Source organism: Trachurus trachurus (genome assembly GCF_905171665.1).
Source record: "Trachurus trachurus genome assembly, chromosome: 11".
NCBI classification, from domain to species: domain Eukaryota; kingdom Metazoa; phylum Chordata; class Actinopteri; order Carangiformes; family Carangidae; genus Trachurus; species Trachurus trachurus.
This window is the reverse complement of record NC_139904.1, coordinates 22,176,553-22,193,002: the sequence shown is the minus strand read 5'-3', so window position 1 is coordinate 22,193,002 and position 16,450 is coordinate 22,176,553. Positions and strand designations below refer to the sequence as shown.

The 16,450-nt window shown below is 41.9% G+C and overlaps 2 protein-coding genes across 2 annotated transcripts; one reads left to right on the top strand and one right to left on the bottom strand.

Annotated features, from left to right (window-relative positions):
• Positions 1–274: 274 nt before the first annotated feature.
• On the bottom strand, positions 275–13,738 carry maco1a (macoilin 1a). The gene is made up of 11 exons (XM_083981457.1): positions 13,499–13,738; positions 12,355–12,496; positions 11,849–11,975; positions 11,542–11,665; positions 11,248–11,426; positions 9,513–10,056; positions 8,306–8,464; positions 6,379–6,561; positions 6,102–6,222; positions 5,818–5,992; positions 275–2,436 (listed from the first exon to the last, which is right to left on the bottom strand). The coding sequence occupies exons 1-11, from the start codon at positions 13,576–13,578 to the stop codon at positions 2,234–2,236; spliced, it is 2,037 nt and encodes a 678-aa protein (XP_083837583.1). The 5' UTR covers positions 13,579–13,738; the 3' UTR covers positions 275–2,233.
• A 63-nt stretch (positions 13,739–13,801) lies between these two features.
• srfbp1 (serum response factor binding protein 1) lies at positions 13,802–16,450 on the top strand. The gene is made up of 3 exons (XM_083981465.1): positions 13,802–13,881; positions 14,274–14,744; positions 14,886–16,450. The coding sequence occupies exons 2-3, from the start codon at positions 14,274–14,276 to the stop codon at positions 16,143–16,145; spliced, it is 1,731 nt and encodes a 576-aa protein (XP_083837591.1). The 5' UTR covers positions 13,802–13,881; the 3' UTR covers positions 16,146–16,450.

Genomic DNA, 16,450 nt, shown 5'->3' with positions numbered 1-16,450 from the left:
TGTTTCTCTGCTTAGTTGTCCCCAATCGCCCTATCTTGTGCTGAATTCTGAGTAAAATGTTTGGTCTCTTGATAGAGTCATAAAAGTCAAACTTGACACAAAGATTGTGACACACACATACATACATACAGACAAACAGACAGACTTAACAGCTTGCATTGCCACCAGCAAGACTTTCTTTAATAGTGATGGTCAAAGTGAAAAAGTGAGACACAGCCACCATCACTTTGAGTAAAGAAAATAAACATGATGGAACAATGAAAAGATGAAACAAAGCACTTTTTAAAAAACCTTCTCTTCCTTCTACACAAACTTCTAAAAGCAACTTGAGAACTGAATTCACAACGCCAGAGCGATCCACAAGAAATACTTTTTTTTTTTTTTCCCCAGGTAGGCAACATGACAGCACAACATGGTCAAATGGTACAGGGGTAACCTTTTCCCAACACAACACATTCACTGAATCCTTCCTGGTAGAAAATATAGGAACTCAACTCAACATGATGGGAAATATCAAGGAGGTGCCAGTCAATAAAAAGTCTGTAACAAAGAAATAAATGTGAGTAACACAATCAGTTCAACTGACCTCCTGCTGCGTCGTCATGATCAGCCCAGAACCTTGTAAACACAACACCGTCCAAATATGTTCTAATGACAAAAAAAATAACAGCACTCTTCTGCAAACATTATGCTAGCTACATCGATCAAAGTATGGATGGAAACCCAACATCAACACTTGGCACTTCAGAACTGAAATGAAATAACAAAAGAAAACATTCCTCAGTAAGTTAATGTACATTTTGTAAACAACTAAATGCCAACTTGAGGGCATGATAATAGACAGTTTGGTTGGTGTCTGGTATACCAAGTATGTGTCACCATGAATGACATGCACTGTGCCATGTCCAGAGTTATGCCTTCCCTTTAAATCTGTAATATTGAGATCAAATTGGCTGCGAAACGCCTGAACATGTCTGAGATGACACTTAATTGTTTTAGCCTTTTGAATACTGAATTGAAATGTTCAGACTGTGAAAAATCTTCATCTCCAACAAATGAAAGCCAGGTGAGTCTGAGCCAGAGAGAGAGAGAAAGAGACAGAGAGGGAGAGAGAGAGAGAGAGAGAGAGAGAGAGAGAGAGAGAGAGAGAGAGAGAGAGAGAGAGAGAGAGGCTGATACTTTTTAGATCCCAGGATTGCAAAGTAGGTGGTTTCTGCATTTGAAAAAAGAGAAACTGCAAGGCACTGTAAAATCTGCAAATAATGGTAACGACTGGTTACCTCGACATCATTAAATCCAGTGAGCTATATGGCCTAACAGGTTCTAATTTGGTCCAGAGGGAGGGGACAAGGTGTCTGCAGCAAACAGGTGAACGATAATGTAACATTTTTGGCAGTGCCAGGTCGAATCTATCAGTAGAATTCTATTTATTTTTTTATAATTAGGACAAAACTACTGTCTCATCCACTTACTGATAATCCTGGAGAACCCACAGTTCCAGCATTGAGGGAACAAATTGTATTGGAATATCTGAGGAAAACAGCAAACGATTACCTGTACCAATATCACTCTTTTTGAAGAAATGTACGTCATCGGAACTGGACTGAAACATTACAAAACAAACCACCACTGATTTAAGTTAATGGTGATATCAAAACATGAATAGTTTTACATTCATGTACCTCTCATAGGGGTTTCAAATTAACATCTGAACGGAAAACATGTCTTCTGTCTTCGTCTTAACCACCATGAAAGCCAATTGTTATGCAGAATTGAAAGTCTGGGTGTCAGTTAACTCCAGAAGAAAAATATGGCTGTGGGGGGATTTGAACTGTACACCAAAAGAAGACTGACATGAAGTGATGCAGCATGGCTCTTAAGTAGACATTTGGCCAACAAATTGTGTGTTCCTTTCTCCCCCTTTAAACAGATCACGCTGTCTAATGGCTAAATCCCAAAACTCAACAGCAACAACAAAAATTCCTACTGTACACAACCCCTTGAAAATAATAGTTCTAATAATAGAACCAAAAAAGAGCCCGGGTTCATATGTATGGAGGAGTTGTGTGCACTGTGTGTATGTGCGTGTGTCTACATCTGTGTATGTGTGTGTCTGAAGTGCAAAAACTGTCAGGGGCTGTAAACTCAAAAAAAGACAAACCAGAACGGAGAGCTTCACTGAAATAAAGAAAGAGAAAAAAGTTCTCTCTGACAAACAGTGTGGGTGTCAGAGTCACTTTTTGAGGGGCTGGTAGACTGAGGCGTTGGGGTCCAAGGAGGAGGGACTATTGTCCATGAACTTGGAGGAGTAGTGTGGGGTGACGGGGCTGAGGTTGCTGCCGTCTGAAGAGTAGGACAGGCTCGGCATCACCGCCATCACCTCTGCTATCTTCTGCTTCAGCTCTGCGATCTCCTGCTCTCTGTGGTGGATCTGGCCTGGATGAGATGGAGAGAACAGAGATGTTACCACGGCGTCATCTGTAGTTCACCCTCACTTATACCTTTTCTGTGGGTCAGGTAAGGAGATAATTCACCTGACTGACTGTACTCTGTCCCACACACTGACACAGGACAGACTCATGTGCCTGAACTACCTTGCAGTATATGAAACTCCATATGAATCACCATATGAATATGTATCACAATATGGGATGAACAATAGGCACAAACAATATAAATATTGGTAATGGTACTTCTCACATTCTCAAAATAAATAAATGAAAATGAAAAAATAAAAATGTGATCTTTTACTGAGGTTTGTATCCCCAAAATTTGGAGGATATGATTTGTAGGCCAGGACATCGCTGTAGCACTATGTAATGTAACATGTAACATATTTTATCTGTATCAAAAAACAAACAAAATCAGCAATCGCACACACTCAACTCTGTGCATATCTCAGTTTGTCTTCTTTATCTTTATCAAAAAAAAAGAAAAAGAAAAAAAAAAAGCAGCTCCTGTGATTTGGTTATTGTACTGTAATATTTCATTTAATATTCCAGCCCTAGTCTTAATGGGATTTTTTGTGGAAAACTGTCAAATAAGACTACCGGAAAGCAGTTAATTAAATCACATCAAAGTCTAATTTTGTCATTAATGTAATTCATTGCAATTAAAACAGGTGACTGGTTTCAATGACCTGTGTATTTTTTCACAGTCAAGTCATGAAGCCATACAAAAATATTTTAAATCAAATTACAAAGGTTGCAGAATTAAGGGATGGACACACACACCAATCAGGCAAGACAAGGTAACAGTTACCTGTTTTGATACCATGGTTGATGGGTGCACTGCACATCTTTTCTAGTGTGACTCTCACACTGATATTATCGTTTTCACTTATTCCATTTCAAAGCCCAGTATCTCATGTTTTCCAGCCAGTTAGTGTTTGGTGAGTCACTCTTATTTAATGAAGACAGTGCAACATTAATATTAACTGACTGCAACACTGCTCTGCTGTATCAGAGCTCTCCCAATAGTAGATGTCTGACGTGTCACAGCAGGGAACACACAGGTGTAATTAATAACATTAACGACAGCTCACTGTCAAGGCTCAACGGGAGGACTGATGGAACCCAGCCATCGTTAGGGAAATTGCTTTCACCTGTTCTCCCCCTGTTACAAGTTCAAATGTCTGCCATGTAGAAGACAAGTCACAGCAACAACAACATGATACACAACTAATGAGACTTTCTCAACACAAACCTGTTTATAATGTCACAGTTATAAACACAGGTGTGATTAATGAAACTAATAACAATGGCCGCTTCAGTGTCAGGGTGCTGGTGATCACAGCTCACTGTCAAAACATGACTGGGTCACTTATTTTGCGTTCAAGACAAGTCGGAACTCGGATTTTCCCGACCTCCGACTTGAAAAGGTGGAATTGAACACCACTTGAAGTCGGAGCTCCGACTTTAGAGAAGTTAGAGGAAAAAAAAACACAATTTGCACCCGGGCAGAACCACACCGTCAATGGTAAAACAAATTAAATGCATTTAAATGCCAAAATACATTCTTTTTGAAATTGTTTTTGTGCCATTTGTAATGTTTTTATGCCTGACATGAAGCACTTTGAATGCAAAGTTTGTTCCAGTCCGCCATGTTCTGACCCAGTGCATCTTGAACACTTTGAAGTCAGAACTTGGAGCTTTCAACTGGGAAAAATCAGAGTTCCGACTTGTCCTCAAACGCAGCATTAGATAAGGACAGAGAGATTGTTAATGTTATTACTGACACCTGTGGCTGCTGTGATGTGAACAGTGTAAGCAAAACACAAAACCTACCACACAGTTATTTCCATTGTCAGGTGATCTGGTAATAGTTTTTCGGTTTTTGCAAAGTGAATTGATTATGAATTATCAATTATGTCCAAATATTTAGAGAAAAAAATAACTATTTTGTAGAGCCAATGTGATGTCTTTAAATGCATTGTGAAGTTTGACCAAAGGTTTACAATGAATGACACTTGAAGCAAAAGCAGAGGACACTCTTATTTGGGAGCTTGGAAACAGTGTTTGGCAGTTTTACTTAAATTTTACATAAATGTTGAAACTATAATTTGTTGGATTATCTGACATGATTTTCTTCCATGTTAAAAAATAAAATAGGTAAATGGACGATGGAAGAATAAAAAGAAAAAAAAAGAAAGAAAAAAGTTACAATATCTACTATGATGAAACAAAGGAGAAATACAATGCATTCTGATGTGAATTTCTCATTCCTTCAATAATCCCTCTCAGTGGAGATTTCCAGTCTGCAGCCTTTGGACACTGTTCTGACCAGATTACACTGCAGCCTCTGTTCTCTGTCTCTGTCATGCAGCTATAGGTCTGTGTATCTGTTTGATCAGTGCCAGGGCTGAACTTGGGCTGGATTCACACAAAATCCAGCAGCGCAGCACCTTGTGAACAACCTGTAGGGTTGTGCAGAGGTGTGGGCACATCTATTTTCGCTTCAGACTGCAACTGAAACAATGAATGATCATGAAATAATATTTTACTTCTCTGACTCACTGCTTTGTATTTGCTAGTACCGTTTCCTTTCTTGATTTATTTTTAATGCTTGCCTGACCACTGCTTTTCTCAGAGTAAATTTATTCTCTTGAATTTTACCCTCTAACATTTATTCTCTTGAAATGTAACCTTTAACATGACCAAACAGTATATCAACTAAAAATAGACGTATGGCTATGTATAGATAGACAAGACAAGCACAAGGAGACATGTGATCCACACCAAGGAAAAGCTACATGTGGTGAATTGTCGTCATTTGATCCCATGGGGTTTGGCATAGAAAGCAGCCCCTATGTTTCAACATAATGTTTGTGGTGCAGTGGTTATGTCTTCATCTTAATTATTCTATTTACTGAGGTAGAAATTCAATTAAGTATTGGGGTACAGTGCATGGTTGGTCAGAAATTGTTACCCAGAGGCATTAGGTCACAAATGTGTGTGCGGTTTGTTGTGGTTTTAGTCACTGCTACTGTGCTGGCTGTGGCAAACTTATGTTTCCTTCCCTAACAACCATCATAGGTTGATTCCAATCTAAATACATACAGCTCTGTTTCAGTTTGCTGTCAATCTCACCTGTTGCCTGTGGCTCTACTCCTGTCTCTTTAGTAGCTACAGCTCACCCCTCTGACCCTTATATGCCTATTCTAAACTAATCAACTGGATACTAAATAACAGGATTCTGCCCATTTGAAATCCTCAGAAGACATATACCGTATACTGTAGCACCTCAAGTCCTAGAGACAAATGATGCTTTGAAAGTGATGCATGAGTGTATCACTGCGTCCCCACAGTGAGTGTCTACCTTGTGCTATCTCTAGCTGCCTCTTGGCGTCGCCCAGTGCGGAGAAGAGGTCCAGTTTGATCCTGGTCTCAGCGCTGAGGCTGTTCTCCAGGTGCTGGGTCTTCTCCTGCATGGCCGACAGCGCTGACATCAACACCTCGGTGTCCTTCTCGTTCTCTTTATACTTCCGCAGCTCCTGCACATGACAGCACGTTGTGGGTTATAATTTCTTTTCCAATCTCTTCACTGATATATTAAATAAAGAATTGTGCTGAGAAAAAAGTAGTTGTGAAATTCTGGTTTACCTGACACTTGCCCTCCAGATCTCTAATCTGCTCCTCCTTAAGTTTCATGTCCATGCTGAGCTTCTTACACTCTGTCTCCAGCTCTCTGATACGGACACGTAGAGAGTCAGTGGACTCCACTCTGTTGAACAGAAGAGAAAAACTGAAATTTAACAATGGACAAAGCTAAAAAGCTCAAGAATCAACAGACAGAGGTCACAAAGGCTAATCTTTGCCATGGCTTTCTCTGATGTCCTTGGTTCAGAGGTAAACTTCCCATTAATCCTCTAATTAGTACCTCGTGGCTGCAGCTAGTGCTACGGCTCTGGCAGCAGTGGCCTCCTCCATCTTCTTCCTCTTCCTCTCCTCGGCCAGCTGTTTCTCAGCCAGGGCGCGAGCCTCCTGCTCGGCCTTTAGCCTCTTCTCCAGCTGAGAGATGGTCTGCTTGTCCTTCTGCTTGGCCTGGACGGCACTGTGGAGCCTGAAGTCAGAGGAAAAAGACAGGCAGATTGGACCACATTCCATCCAACATCTAAACCTTTGTACCTGCTTGTTGCTGTCATTACTTTGGTGATCCCCAAAAACCCCTCTAGTGCCACCAGCTGGCCAAAGTTTTCACTTACTTATCAGGTTATCTATGATGCCCAGACAGTGAAGCCTACCGACTCTGCTACAGTACAGGATTTTGTATTTGATAGTGAAACATCTGGATAACATTTTATACACATAGTATGCCTCTCCTTGGATGAATTACATTCATTTTGGTGATGATGACATCTTGTGCCATCATAAGACTTCAGTCTTATTCACTAAAACCTACGAGCCACCAATAAAGACGAGGTCTTTTTGAGTTCAGTGTAATTACAAATTGTGCAGTTTATCTCCAGTTGTTCTTACGACTCAGCTGTCTGGCTGTCCTGGGACCTGCAGGAAATTTGAGATGTACCAATTTTAATACATAATATCGGCCGGTATTTGGTGTATATATATCAAATAAATGACCCTCAATTCAGTTACCACTGCTGTGAACTAGCTCATTTTGAAGGAGTATTACTCAGCCTATACGCCAGGGTCTTAGAGACCACACATCTTTAACAGAAGCTTGTAGTTTGAGTTCTGGGCATTCACCATGCTTTTGGAGGTTCTACTGAAAAGATGCTATTGAATTGTATTATGGTTATTATAGCCTTGAGCATAGTAGCTTGACCCAAAAATCTCTTTGATCCACTACTGATTCAGTTCTGATAAATATATTGAATGTCTTGCTTTCAGCTTTATATATAAGTGTCATCACTGGAGTGCTCCTTTAACTTTCACCTACACAACCGCTCATGACGACTGTCAATTCAAGCTGAAGTACAAAGGAAAAACTGAGAAGAGTTGAAGAGTAAAAATAGCATAAAATGTATTCCATTCAATGCATCTGCAATGCCAGAGTTTATAGCTTTGCCACAAAGTTTTGTAATGTGCTGGGGAAGCATGTGTGCCTCTGACAGTCCACCCCACAGTAATGTCTAATTTCAAGGGAGTGCAAGTGCATCCTACACAGTCTATGGCTTTACAGCAGAAAAACATCAAATGTCAGTGCTGTTGTTGATCATAAGCTGATGAATTTACTCAGCAAATCATTGTCAGTATTATTTTTGATATCATGTCAGTCTGAGATAGTTCAGAGAGAAAGGGAAGCATGAGAAGCAGTTACTGTGAACTATACCTTTTACTTTATTTTATAACCGTACATTGGAGTATCTTGCATACGTTCTTTGATGTAGATGACAATCCGATTGTGCAGATTTAATGTAAGTTTTTGTTGACTTGTCTTGTCTTTTTCGTGTTGTGATTGTAGATGTATGTTTAAATGTACTGGTTTTAAGTGTGGACCCCAGGAAGACGAGCGGTGCTCTAGAGCGCAGCTAATGGGGATCCTAACAAATAAAACAAAACTAGATGAAGCGCTGTAGATGACAGGCTGCACACCTCCAACTCCTCGCTGTCTCTCTGCCCTACTGTTTGCACACTTGTGAAATTTCTAACTTTGAATAATGGTTAATTATGATGACACTGAAAAAAGGAAAGTAACGGTTGAAAGATATTCATAGAGGAAACAGTGTTATAGTGGTTGGGGGGAAAAAAAGAACCATATTGTTTATAGGCTCAGGAGGATGTCAAGGAAAAGTCTCAAGAAAAGTTGTTGACAAGTGCGTGTAGCCTGTGTGTGCACCCACTTGTTCTGTAGCAGCTCGTTGTCCTGGCGGAGCTGGCCCAGTTCAGAGCGAAGGCTGCGGTCCTGGCTGCTCAGAGAGGAAAGCTGACTCCGCAGCTCCGACTCCAACTGCCTGTTGGCCTGAAGATCTGCCTTCAGACGCTTCACATCCTGCTCCAGCCTTTAAGGCAAGAAGAAGAAGTAGAAGAGTGGGCCGTGAAAACCTCTGATGGGAGCCAAAGGAAACCACAGAAACAGGGGCAAACACTGGACCACACAGAAGCATTCATTTCATTACTGTGTAGAGAATATGATGACAACTTGCATCCATCAATAAAAAGGTCAGTCACGTAACCAAATACCTAAAAGCACAATGGAACTGTTGTTGGATGGTTGCAAATGTTAAAAGGATACTTCACCCAAAACCGAAAATTCACCAATTTTCTACTCACCGTCATGCCAAGGAAGGGTTTGGAGAACTTTCAGAGTTATCAAAACGCTTTTGGAGTTCCAGGGGGGGTCCGGCTGGCAACAGATTTTCATGTAATGGCGGTGGATAGAGCTCACTTATGAATAGTCCAAAACACACACTATGAAACATCCAAATACCTCCATACTGCTCGTCTGTACTGACAAGTGTCCTGAAGCCGCCACATGAAAAAGTTGTTCGGAAAAAATAAATTTGATCTCTGTTTTTAGTCTTGTAGTAGTAGCTCCCAGTGGCTGCGTGAGATTTGCTGCAAGATGTTCTTCCATGTTTACATCATACATCCAGTGGTTAACGACGAACGAACATCTCGCAGCGAATCTCAACATCAACAGAGCCACTAGGAGCTACAACAAGGCTAAAAACAGAGATCAAATTATTTTTTCTGAACAACTTTTTCATGTGGCGGCTTCAGGACACTTGGGTCAGTACAGACAAGCAGTATGGAGGTATTTAGATGTTTCATAGTGTGTGTTTTGGACAATTCAAAAGTGAACTCTATCTGCCGCCATTATATGAAAATCCGTTGCCAACCGGACCTCCCTTGGAACTCCAAAAGCGCTTTGATGACTCCCAAAGTTCTCCAAACCCTTCCTTGGCATGACAGAGAGTAGAGAATTGGTGAATTATCGATTTTGGGTGAAGTATCCCTTTAACTCTAAGGTGCATCAACAACTGTGTGAACCTGCAACAAGCTGTCCAGTGAGGACAGGTGTTAACAGTGCAGCGGCAGGAGTCTTACCGTACTAGAGCATCTGGCTTGCCCAGCTGGTTGTTTGGAATACAGTTCTCCACCGGATCCTTCTGGCCCTTCCCCGCCCCCTTCTGCTTCTTCTCGTTCTTACTGGTGGAGGAACCCGGCAGCACGCTGCCGTTCGTAGAACTGTGATTCCGTGGAGATGAATTGGAAACGGTGCCCCCGCCTCCGCTGGCATTTTTATAGTTCTTCCCCGCGCCCCCCATTTCCTCTTTTGAAGTAGAGTGTGTGTTGGTGTCAGCGTGTGTGTTTTCTCCTGCCAGGTCATTATTCAGTCTCTTTGCCCCAACGTAGTTCTCAATATACTCTGTCTCCTGTAGTTTGGAGTCCAGTGTATGTATAATACTGTTGTTATTGATTCCAATTGTGTTTTGTTTCTTGCCCTCGCGCTCTTTTGCAGCACCGTCCTTCCCTTTTTCCCGGTACTCCAGTTCTGGTAACGGGACTGAGGTGCTTTTCTTTCCGGGCGGTGCTCCGTTTTGGGATATTACTGAAGGTTCTACCTCTGAGATCCCTTTAGCTAATGCAGCTGGAAGAAGCGAACACAGGCAGCATTAATGAAAAGTACAACAACATACTGGACAGAATTAACCAGATTCCAAAGCCAAGTGGAAACATATTTGACCACAAACAGAGACTGAACAATGTCCTCTGTGACCGGTACCAAACACAAAACATCCCAAAGAGAAAATACTCAAAGGGCTTCACGACTGCAGGAACAACTTCCTACTGTCTATTAAACATAATGTGGACATACAGGCTGCTGGTTGTAGAAGACAAAGCAGAACAAACACAGTTACTTCATATTAGTTATGATATAACACTGAACTACCATGAAATTCAACTGCTGCTAAATATCATCTGGTTACCATAGTTACAAGTATGAGCATCACCACGAGTTAAATCAGATGTGCTGAGATTGTGTCCTACTTTATGAATATTATCTAAAGCTGCAACAATTAGTTGTTAAACTGGCAAAAAAGCCAAACATTTTCTTTCCTTTCTCAATTGCTCGATTGCTACTGTGTTTAATAGTAAGTTGAATATCTTCTGGATTTGAAATGTGCCAAACAAGAAATCCACATGTCTTCTGAGTCTGAGAAATGGTGACTGGCAATGCCCCGTGGTTTTTTGAAAGAGTACACGCCACGGACTAAACAACTTGAGAAAACAAACATAAGTTGCAGCCCCTAATTATGGCAGTAAACAAAATAAACTTCCACACAGCAACAAAAACCACAGTCCTGCCTCCTTTTTGCTGTGTCAAACCCATTTGTTACACTTCATTACAAATGAATCCAACTTCGGCAAACACAATGTCGTAATCGGTTATTTCTTTGTTTACACAATGCGGGATGATTCCCACGTTTGGGTCCATGTGAAGCTGTGACTGCACAAAATCGATCTGTAGTTACCTCCAAGTCCATATGACTTCATGTTCAGAGCCCCTGATTCATTTGTAAAAAGCAAGTGTGAATATCCTTAGGTTTGGATCAAACGGACTTAAGCGCGAGCGCGATATCACCCTTATAATTATCAATTATTTCCAATCATCCATTCTCTCACTCATGAGTATCTTTCCTGTTGGTAGACAATTTCTAATTAACACTACCTCTTCAGTTTGCAGTATTCTTGTGTTATGTGTTGATTCTGCTGTAAGAATGATAATGATATAATGGTAATAAGTGCTGTGATTCCTGTGCATGTGTGTGTGTCTCACCCTCCTCTGCCTCCCTCTCTTGTCTCTGCAGCATCTGTTGCTCTGGTGGTAAAGCCTGCTGTAGGAGCTGCATGTAGAACTCATTCTCTTTTTGCACTTCCTTCTGTTTCCTCAGTCGCATCTTGTAGCTCACATAGCTCTTAAAGCCAAAGCCCAGAGTCACCACTGGATAACCGATACTAGGAAAAAAGGAGAGACACAGTGTCAGCATTTATATGTATTATCATGGATTTTGTTTTCTATTTCTCATCATGTCCATTTGCTGGAAAAAGAGACAAAGCCTGTGACATTCACCAGTGAGCGGCAAACGGTCGACACAGGTCCACATGAAAGTTCTTCAGATCTTTGAACCGTATGGCAGCTTCGATGTACACAAACAGGATCCACAACGATACAGTGGGTAGACAGACTCCTCTCTCTACATGAAAAGTAGAAAGAAAGAGAGAAAAAAAAAGAAATAGAAAATCAGCCCTTTCAGGTCTCACACTGAAGAAACTTGGCAGCTAGAAATTCCTCATGCAAAGGGTCTTTGGGGTGAAAGTAGCGGTTTGGCTGGCAGAGATAAAAAAAAAAAAGGATCCGCAAGAAAACTTGGACTAACCTGTGTGCCAGACGTACTGGACCCATACGTAGGTGCTGGCAGCGAAAAACAGCCATTGGACGGGGATGAAAAGGAGGCAGATGATGTCTGATGTAAACGCCACACATACAAAGAAGACAGAAAACGCCTAGGTGTGGGAGAAAAAGACAGACAATTAAATATTGCCTAACAACTTGGCATAATGTCAGAATGGAAAACATGCGCATTTACATGTGCACCAAGAGAAAACACCAACATGTGTAAACATGTGTAAACACACTGAACAATTTGCTTGCTGGTTACCCACATGTGAATACCATTATTATGCAAATTTGACTTTGCCACCTGTGTCCCATTTCATGCCAGTGTTGCTTTGCTGCATCGTAGCACAGGGAATAGGTGTATTTTTCCTTTACTGTGTGGACTGGAGCTGCGTGGCATTTAACCTTTGTTGTTTTAAATGTGCTCCAGCTTGAGTAATCACAAGCAAATTAACAGCTTTGGTGGGGAGGGATTCAAACTCTTACCAGTCCCTGATATCTGAAGGAGTCGTAGACACTTCGAATGAAGAGCCAGAAGGGCCACAAGTACTCAAACCTGAACTCCAGCACAAAGTCGGCCAGCAGGACTAAGACCCACACTACGAGGAACTTCAGGTACAGGAACGTACTGTGGGAGAAGACAAGACAGATACAAGAAAATGTGAAAAGGAGACAAGAACAAGGGCAGAGGAGCGACTAGTCTAGGCTTACTGAGGATTTAGATGGTATCATGACACCAGGTTTAGACAACAGTCTTGTGTTTGTAAGATCTACATTTGGAGTGTGACATGCAATGTTGCCTAAAGTTCATACAAGATTTGAATGAAGATAATGACTAATTAAACCTCTATTCATATTTCTATATGCCCATAAGTCCAGTGATGTGGTTATGTCATCAAATGAACTGGAATAGGTGATGTCTGATGAGAGACATCCAGACAAGTGAGAGGGAGGTCGAGAGTGTACGGAGTGTCACGTCTAGACATGCTACTGTTAATGCACAGCTTCTCTTGTTTTTCTGGCTTGCCATCATCAGTCAATCTGAGAGAGAGAAAAAACATGCAATTTTCATTTGTAGCCTGCTCTAATAATGTGTAGACTTCGAGCTGTCTGCCTTCAGCCGCTATCGTCTCATTGTCGTTAAATTGAGACCTCTGCCAGACAAAGCACAGGTGAGGGACCCGCCGTCGGCAGCACCTCACACTTCAAAACGAGCGCCCCTGACATTGCTGTTGTCATCTCCAGCTAGAACATCATTCCCCCCCCCTCACAAGTCCATGCTATTTATTTATTTTTAGCCGAAAAGATTTTCACTCAATGAGCGGAACGCGCCACGAGCCGTGACTGAATGACCACCGGGTCTCGTCGCCACCTTTCAATTGAATTTAGCCACAAATGTGAATATAACTAACCTAGCTCGGGAACAAAATCATCTATGGGATGCCACACAAGTAACGTTAGGCCTTTCATTTTTTGTCATTATGCGGTATGTCCGTTTAGCTGCACATGAAGCTCAAAAAACACGGCATGCAAAAAATATGAATGTAACAGACGCTGGCATCCCTGTCTTGACATATGCAGAGAGGCGCCATTGTTATACAATAACGTCCCTCCAGCCCCTTTTTTGTACCTGCTATATATACCCTCGGTGATTCGGTTCCGTTTTAACGGCCGTCGGAGTTTGCTGCAGTCCGCATTGCGCCGCTTCATCCTCCCCCTGTTGATTCACTTTAGATATCGGCCTGGTAACTGTGACTGGAAATGTCATCCGCTCATCCTAACGTTCACACTTCTTCAATTACCCACCATTGTTGTTGTTTTATGCACATGAAACAAAGAAATAAATAAAAACAGACCGCGGAAGGCCCTCCCCCTTTCACGACACGATGCGTCCTCTCTCGCCGTCGTCTGACGTCACGCCGCCGTCAGTGGCTGGCGTAAAGAAACATGGCGGCTTCCAACGAGTTGAGACGCTTGTCGCACTTTTAAAGTTTTATTGTGCAGTTTTGGACGGTAAGTGAGTAAATAGTGGGTTAGAGTGATGTAATTTTACTTAATACACTACAGTTTGTTGTGTTAGCGGCAATTGTTCGTATGATAAACCCCTTTACACGTAACGTTACGTGGTAAAACTTACCCATGCTTACTGTACCACGTTTGTTTTGGCAGCCTATGGCAGATGCGGAACCATATTTATGCTTCTTCGACAGAGAGCATTTTCTTTAGTTAATTCAACTGTTACATCACATTTAAAAATGATAAAAGTGTCCCTGGTTTAATACGAAGTACGTATTTTGGGGAGAACTCATGAAAGACGATGGTAGACACGTGCATTTTAATGTGGCTATTCTAAATGAGATTATGTGATACCTGTTAATGAGAAAACTGCCTTTATGTTGTAACAGATGACACACAACGAGGAAAATATGGAGAAACTGTTGCCATCTGCTGAGGAAGAAGAAAAGGGGGAGGAAGAGTTAAAAGAAGAGGAGGTAAGCGAAGAAGAAAAGGAAGAGGTTGATGGAGATGATGATGATGACGATGAAGAAGAGGGGGAGGAAGATGATGAAGAGAAGGAAGCAGGTGATGGTGAAGACAAGGGTGAAAAGGCTGCAGATAAAACAGAGAAAAATACTCCAGTGCCACCTCAGCCTAAAGACAGTAAGCAGACTGGTGTCCTGAACCTCAACAATGAGGTGGTGAAGATGAGGAAGGAGGTGAAGAGGGTGAGAGCTTTGATCATCAGGAAGCTGACACGACAGATGACCGCCCTGAAGAAGAAGAAGGGGAAAGAGGCGGACATTGAGAGGAGCCAGAGGAGAGCTGGCAGACTCCTGGAGGAGATCCATGCCATGAAGGTGCTCGCACCAGACCTGGTATGTTTCATAATAACTTCTTACTATGAATTCTTTTTGAATACATTCTTCTTCAATATTTCACAGGACAATTTTTCATGACTTATACAAAAAAAAACAGTTGTTAAAATGTCTAACTGGATGATTTTTTTTCTTTGTTAGGTAACCAAGAAAGCCTTGCAGAAGAATCTGAACTTTGATCAGGTGTGTAAAAACCCCAAGTCTACTATTTCTGATCGGGCCACAGCACGCATCGCCTCCCATCCTCAGTTTAGCAAGAAGATTGAGAACATTAAAGCTGCTGTAGAAGCCTTCAAAGAGGAGAGGATGAAAGGTGGGAAGCAGAGAGAAAAGGAAAAGGTGCCAAACAAAGCTGGAAAGTTAAACCCACAGTCACCAGTCAAAAGAGAAGAAAGAGAGACTGAGAAAGAGCAAGAGGACAGTACAGTGCAGCTACAGGAAACAGAAAAAACAGGAAAAAATGAGGAAGGAGAAGGTGTCCTTAAAGACATTAAAGATGCAACTGTTGCTAACCCTGAAAAGGACATAGAGGAAGCAGCTGCCACTGTTGATGTTCAAAAGAAACAAATACCCAAGTCAAAGGTTGTGACACTACCGTCAACTAAAACTAGTGAAGTAAAGAACACTGTGAGAAATGAACCTGGTAGTGAGGATACAGCAAAGGACCCTAACCCTGCAGTGCCGCACAAAAAGGAAGATGAGGAAGAGAGTGATTCCGAGTCATCAGATGAGGAAGAGAAAGAGTACTTTGATGACAGCACAGAGGAACGTTTCAAAAAGCAGTCCTCCCAGTCGGAGGAGAGCGATGATGACTTCTTTATGGGAAAAGTGAGCAAATTCAAGAAGAAGAAGCCAAAAGGTGCAGACGGAGAGAAAAATGTTGCACGGGGACCAGAAGTGAAAGGAGGCTCTGCAGGTGAACTGAACACCTCGGACAAGCTTCAGAGTGAACTCGATGAGCTCGAGTCGAGGCTGAAGTCGAAAGCGAAGCCTTTTCAGTCTGTTTTCTGCTCTTCCCTCTCTGGGTCCAAGCAGAACAGAGGTGGGGCAGCAGGCAGAGGCAGAGGTGGGGACAGATTAAGGGACCAAGGGAAACCAAGGGGGGGTGGTGGTGGTGGTTTAAACAGAGGTTTCAGTAAACAATCCAAGTTCCAAAACGAGGTTACAGGAGCAGAAAGAAATACAGGGTCCAAGTACAGCAAGCCCTTCCCCGAAGGCAGAGGGAGGGGACGAGGCCGCGGTGATGTTAGAAGGCAAAATGTCGGAGGAGGTGTTTTTACCCATCAGGCACCACAGCAGGCATTGCATCCATCCTGGGAGGCAAGTAAGAAAAGAAAGGAACAGCAAGGACAGATCCTGGCCTTCCAGGGGAAGAAGATCAAGTTTGATGATGATGATTGAAACTGCTTTGCTTGTAATTGTACACACAATGGTGGTTAAATGACACATTTTTGGATGGTTCATTGTTTGGTGTACTAGTTAAATGTAAAATGTGTCACTTATGTTCTGTAACAGGATTGTAATGGGTGTGAACTGTTGTTTCATCTCAGTGGTTGAAAAAGGACATGATATTTTTTTCTTTAGGTGTAAAACACATCACCTAGACATGTACATTTTCGATGCTGTATGTTTACCAACAAATCTAGAAACTATTAATTTATCAGAATGTGCTATGTTAAAATTGTGTTAAGAATTTAAAGCAGTGA

Bases quoted from the DNA above. Each gene is read 5' to 3' on its own strand.
- srfbp1 (XM_083981465.1), top strand. From the start codon at position 14,274: ATGACACACAACGAGGAAAATATGGAGAAACTGTTGCCATCTGCTGAG. The intron at 14,745-14,885 runs GTATGTTTCATA...TTTCTTTGTTAG, and splicing joins AGGTGCTCGCACCAGACCTG to GTAACCAAGAAAGCCTTGCA.
- maco1a (XM_083981457.1), bottom strand. From the start codon at position 13,578: ATGAAGCGGCGCAATGCGGACTGCAGCAAACTCCGACGGCCGTTAAAA. The intron at 6,562-8,305 runs GTGGGTGCACAC...CTCTGACTTCAG, and splicing joins AACGAGCTGCTACAGAACAA to GCTCCACAGTGCCGTCCAGG. The intron at 5,993-6,101 runs GTAAACCAGAAT...TGTCATGTGCAG, and splicing joins ATCTGGAGGGCAAGTGTCAG to GAGCTGCGGAAGTATAAAGA.